The 5649-nt window shown below is 43.0% G+C and overlaps 1 protein-coding gene across 1 annotated transcript in view; it reads left to right on the plus strand.

Moving 5' to 3' along the window:
• LOC139569892 (carbohydrate sulfotransferase 15-like) overlaps positions 1–910 on the plus strand; it is a 22392-nt gene extending 21482 nt beyond the window's left edge. The window contains exon 5 of the mRNA XM_071391216.1: positions 849–910. Within this exon, the coding sequence (XP_071247317.1) occupies positions 849–910 (62 nt within the window). The remainder of the gene's footprint in view (positions 1–848) is intronic.
• The last annotated feature ends 4739 nt before the right edge of the window (positions 911–5649 follow it).

Raw genomic sequence — 5649 nt, forward strand, 5'->3', positions numbered from 1 at the left:
AACCCTGTAGAGTACAGTAGTCCATGTGAAGGGACCGGGTCATGTCTCTGTCTAACCCCTGTAGAGTACAGTAGTCCATGTAAGTCGCCAACTTGTAAGTCGCTCTGGATAAGAGCGTCTGCTAAATGACTTAAATGTAAATGTGAAGGGACCGGGTCATGTTTCTGGGAGTGAAAGGTGAAGGAGGGTCTCTGTCTGGGCTATCAGCATTTCTCTTTTTTACCTGAATGCCTTATAATGATGTACTGGGTATGAACATAATAAACAGCTGGTTTGTATAATGATGTACTGGGTATGAACAGAATAAACAGCTGGTTTGTATAATGATGTACTGGGTATGAACTGAATAAACAGCTGGTTTGTATAATGATGTACTGGGTATGAACTGAATAAACAGCTGGTTTGTATAATGATGTACTGGGTATGAACAGAATAAACAGCTGGTTTGTATAATGATGTACTGGGTATGAACTGAATAAACAGCTGGTTTGTATAATGATGTACTGGGTATGAACTGAATAAACAGCTGGTTTGTATAATGATGTACTGGGTATGAACTGAATAAACAGCTGGTTTGTATAATGATGTACTGGGTATGAACTGAATAAACAGCTGGTTTGTATAATGATGTACTGGGTATGAACTGAATAAACAGCTGGTTTGTATAATGATGTACTGGGTATGAACATAATAAACAGCTGGTTTGTATAATGATGTACTGGGTATGAACTGAATAAACAGCTGGTTTGTATAATGATGTACTGGGTATGAACAGAATAAACAGCTGGTTTGTATAATGATGTACTGGGTATGAACATAATACAACTTGTATAAATTCTCTGCACTAGAACTAGTGGATGTCGTCCCATTACCAAACGGTCACCTAAACCCGATGCACGTGGGCATCTGAGATGATTTGACCCGTGCAATCAATAAATTATTTTAAATTATTAGGTCAATCAATAGGGAAGTAGCTCCACCCTTTCCCTCTGATAGGCTAGGGGGAAGTTTCACCCTATTGCTTGTACCAATCAAATCCTCTCAGAGGGCGTAGGGCGCTAGGGGTCCGTCTGGGATTGGTGTTGTTTCTCAACGCCACTTCCTCCCACAGGAACAGGGACATGAGGACGGCGATGGACAGGACTTTGAGAGCTACTGTCTGTCTGTACATTCCTTCCTCTATCTTTTTAATGGGGGGGAAATGTATTTCACACACAGCACCCCCAGACCTGGGTTCAAATACTATTTGAAATCTTTCAAACAAATCACATTTATTTATAAAGCCCTTCTTACATCAGCTGATATGGGACTGTTCTTCTGCTTAAACAGACAAGCTCAGTCAAGCCCAGTTAAAGTATTTGAAATGATTTCAAATAGTATTTGAACCCAAGTCTGCCACACACAGCCTATACAGAGTATATCAATGAACATTTCACACAATAACATTGAAATGAATTCTCCTCTCCTCATTCGTCTGAGAGAAACTTAGTGATGAAGCTAATGAAGTGTAATATTCTTTATTTTTAACAAGTTGTTACTACAACGCTATGTAAGGTAAAACATGAATATATTTCTATTGGAATAAACATGGTTGTTTTACACGTTAATCTACTGTCTTCAGATATATGTGAATGTAAACTCGGCCACAACAAAAAAGAAACGTCCTCTCACTGTCAACTGTGTTTATTTTCAGCAAAACTTAACAGGTGTAAATATTTGTATGAACATAAGACTCAACAACTGAGACATAAACTGAACAAGTTCCACAGAAATTGAATAATGTGTCCCTGAACAAAAGGGGGGGTCAAAATCAAAAGTAACAGTCAGTATCTGGTGTGGCCACCAGCTGCATTAAGTACTGCAGTGCATCTCCTCCTCATGGACTGCACCAGATTTGCCAGTTCTTGCTGTGAAATGTTAACCCACTCATCCACCAAGGCACCTGCAAGTTCCCGGACATTTCTGGGGGGAATGGCCCTAGCCCTCTCCCTCTGATCCAACAGGTCCCAGACGTGCTCAATGGGATTGAGATCCGGGTTCTTCGCTGGCCATGGCAGAACACTGGCATTCCTGTCTTGCAGGAAATCACGCACAGAACGAGCAGTATGGCTGGTGGCATTGTCATGTCAGGATGAGCCTGCAGGAAGGGTACCACATGAGGGAGGAGGATGTCTTCCCTGTAACGCACAGCGTTGAAATTGCCTGCTATGACAACAAGCTCAGTCCGATGATGCTGTGACATACCGCCCCAGACCATGACGGACCCTCCACTTCCAAATCGATCCCGCTCCAGAGTACAGGCCTCGGTGGAACGCTCATTCCTTCGACAATAAACGTGAATCCGACCATCACCCCTGGTGAGACAAAACCGCGACTCGTCAGTGAAGAGCACTTTTTGCCAGTCCTGTCTGGTCCAGCGACGGTGGGATTATGCCCATAGGCCGGTGATGTTTGGTGAGGACCTGCCTTACAACAGGCCTACAAGCCCTCAGTCCAGCCTCTCAGCCTATCGCGGACTGATGGAGGGATTGTGCGTTCCCGGTGTAACTCGGGCAGTTGTTGTTGCCATCCTGTACCTGTCCCGCAGGTGTGATGTTCGAATGTACCGATCCTGTGCAGGTGTTGTTACACGTGGTCTGCCACTGCGAGGACGATCAGCTGTCCATCCTGTCTCCCTGTAGCGCTGTCTTAGGCGTCTCACAGTACAGACATTGCAATTTATTGCCTTGGCCACATCTGCAGTCCTCATGCCTCCTTGCAGCATGCCCAAGGCACGTTCACGCAGGTGAGCAGGGACCCTGGGCATCTTTCTTTTCATGTTTTTCCAGAGTCAGTAGAAAGTCCTCTTTAGTGTCCTAGTTTTCATAACTGTGACCTTAATTGCCTACCGTCTGTAAGCTGTTAGTGTCTTAATGACCATTCCACAGGTGCATGTTCATTAATTGTTTATGGTTCACTGAACAAGCATGGGAACCAGTGTTTAAACCATTTACAATGAAGATCTGTGAAGTTATTTGGATTTTTACGAATTATCTTTGAAAGACAGGGTCCTGAAAAAGGGGCGTTCACATATTGATCAACACTTTCTAAAGTCTTCTTCGTTGATGGGGGTTATTTTATATATTCAATAGAACTCTGTTGATGGGGGGTATTTTATATATTCAATAGAACTTCGTTGATGGGGGGTATTTTATATATTCAAATGAACTTTGTTGATGGGGGGGTATTTTTTAATATTCAATAGAACTCCGTTGATGGGGGGTATTTTATAATTCAATAGAATTTTGTTGATGGGGGGTATTTTATATATTCAATAGAACTTTGTTGATGGGGGTATTTTATATTTTTGATAGAAATTCTAAAAGTCTAAATAACTACTTTGAGATTATATTGATATTCAAAACAAAGACAAATCTCTCCTTTTTAAATGTCTACCTTGTCCTTGACGTACACATTGACCCAGTAGCGTAGAAGGAAGTTTTGCCTAAGAAACGTATAACACAGAGGCAAACACCCAAAGTGTGGAAACACACACACACATACAGTTGAAGTCGGAAGTTTACAAACACTTTGGAGTCATTAAAACTCGTTTTTCAACCACTCCACAAATTTCTTGTTAACTAACTATAGTTTTGGCAAGTCGGTTAAGAAATCTACTTTGTGCATGACACAAGTCATTTTTCCAACAATTGTTTACAGACAGATTATTTCACTTATAATTCACTGTATCACAATTCCAGTGGGTCAGAAGTTTACATACACTAAGTTGACTGTGCCTTTAAACAGCTTGGAAAATTACAAAAAATGATGTCATGGCTTTAGAAGCTTCTAATAGGCGAATTGTCATCATTTGAGACAATTGGAGGTGTACCTGTGGATGTATTTCAAGGCCTACCTTCAAACTCAGTGCCTCTTTGCTTGACATCATGGGAAAATCAAAAGAACTCAGCCCAAACAAATTGTAGACATCCAAAAGACTGGTTCATCCTTGGGAGTAATTTCCAAACGCCTGAAGGTACCACATTCATCTGAACAAACAATAGTACGCAAGTATAAACACCATGGGACCACGCAGCCGTCATACCGCTCAGGAAGGAGACGTGTTCTAGAGATGAATGTACTTTGGTGCGAAAAGTGTAAATCAATCCCAGACAACAGCAAAGGACCTTGTGAAGATGCTGGAGGAAACGGGTACAAATGTATCTATATCCACAGTAAAACGAGTCCTATATCGACATAACCTGAAAGGCTGCTCAGCAAGGAAGAAGCCACTGCTCAAAAACCGCCATAAAAAAGACAGACTACGGTTTGCAACTGCACATGGGGACAAAGATCGTACTTTTTGGAGAAATGTCGTCTGGTCTTATGAAACAAAAATAGAACTGTTTGGCCATAATGACCATCGTTATATATGGAGTAAAAAGGGGGAGGCTTGCAAGCCGAACAACACCATCCCAACCGTGAAGCACGGAGGTGGCAGCATCATGTTGTGGGGGTGCTTTGCTGCAGGAGGGACTCGTGCACTTCACAAAATAGATGGCATCATGAGGGGGGGGGGGTTTATGTGGATATATTGAAGCAACATCTCAAGACATCAGTCAGGAAGTTAAAGCTTGGTCACAAATGGGTCTTCCAAATGGACAATGACCCCAAGCATACTTGCAAGCAAAGTTGTGGCAAAATGGCTTAAGGACAACTAAGTCAAGGTATTGGAGTGGCCATCACAAAGCCCTAACCTCAATCCTATAGAACATTTGTGGGCAGAACTGAAAAAGTGTGAGCGAGCAAGGAGGCCTAAAAACCTGACTCAGTTACACCAGCTCTGTCAGGAGGAATGGGCCAAAATTCACCCAACTTATTGTAAGAAGCTTGTGGAAGGCTACCTGAAAAGTTTTTCCCAAGTTAAACAATTTAAAGGCAAAGCTACCAAATACTAATTGAGTCCATGTAAACTTCTGACCCACTGGAAATGTGATGAAAGAAATAAAAGCTGAAATAAATAATTATTTCTACTAATTATTCTGACATTTCACATTGTTAAAATAAAGTGGTGATCCTAACTGACCTAAGACAGGGAATTTTTACTAGTATTAAATGTCAGGAAATGTGAAAAACAGTTTAAATGTTTTTAGCTAAGGTGTATGTAAACTTCCGACTTCAACTGTATATATATATATATATATTGGCACAGACACGCTCACTATAGTGGAGTCGGATGACCCTGTGTTTGAGCGCTGAAGCAAAGCCAGGCCAGGGGAATGACATGCCAGTGGGGGATGACAGGCCAGCGGGGGATGACAGGCCAGGGTGGATGACAGGCCAGCGGGGGATGACAGGCCAGGGTGGATGACAGGCCAGGGGGGGAAGTCCACTTGTCCCTGTTAAACAGCAGCCTAGAGACCTCCCTTCCTCTCTCCCTTCTACTCTCCCTCCCTTCTTCTCTCCCTCCCTTCCACTCTCCCTCCCTTCCACTCTCCCTCCCTTCCTCTCTCCCTCCCTTCCTCTCTCCCTCCCTTCCTCTCTCCCTTCCTCTCTCCCTCCCTTCCTCTCTCCCTCCCTTCCTCTCTCCCTCCGTCCTGGGAAACAAAGTGGCTTTTTATCTGAAGAGCAGCAGTGACATGAGAGGGAAGGAGAAGCGAGGGGACGGGG

The sequence above is a fragment of the Salvelinus alpinus genome, chromosome 3, assembly GCF_045679555.1.
Source record: "Salvelinus alpinus chromosome 3, SLU_Salpinus.1, whole genome shotgun sequence".
In the NCBI taxonomy this organism is placed as follows: domain Eukaryota; kingdom Metazoa; phylum Chordata; class Actinopteri; order Salmoniformes; family Salmonidae; genus Salvelinus; species Salvelinus alpinus.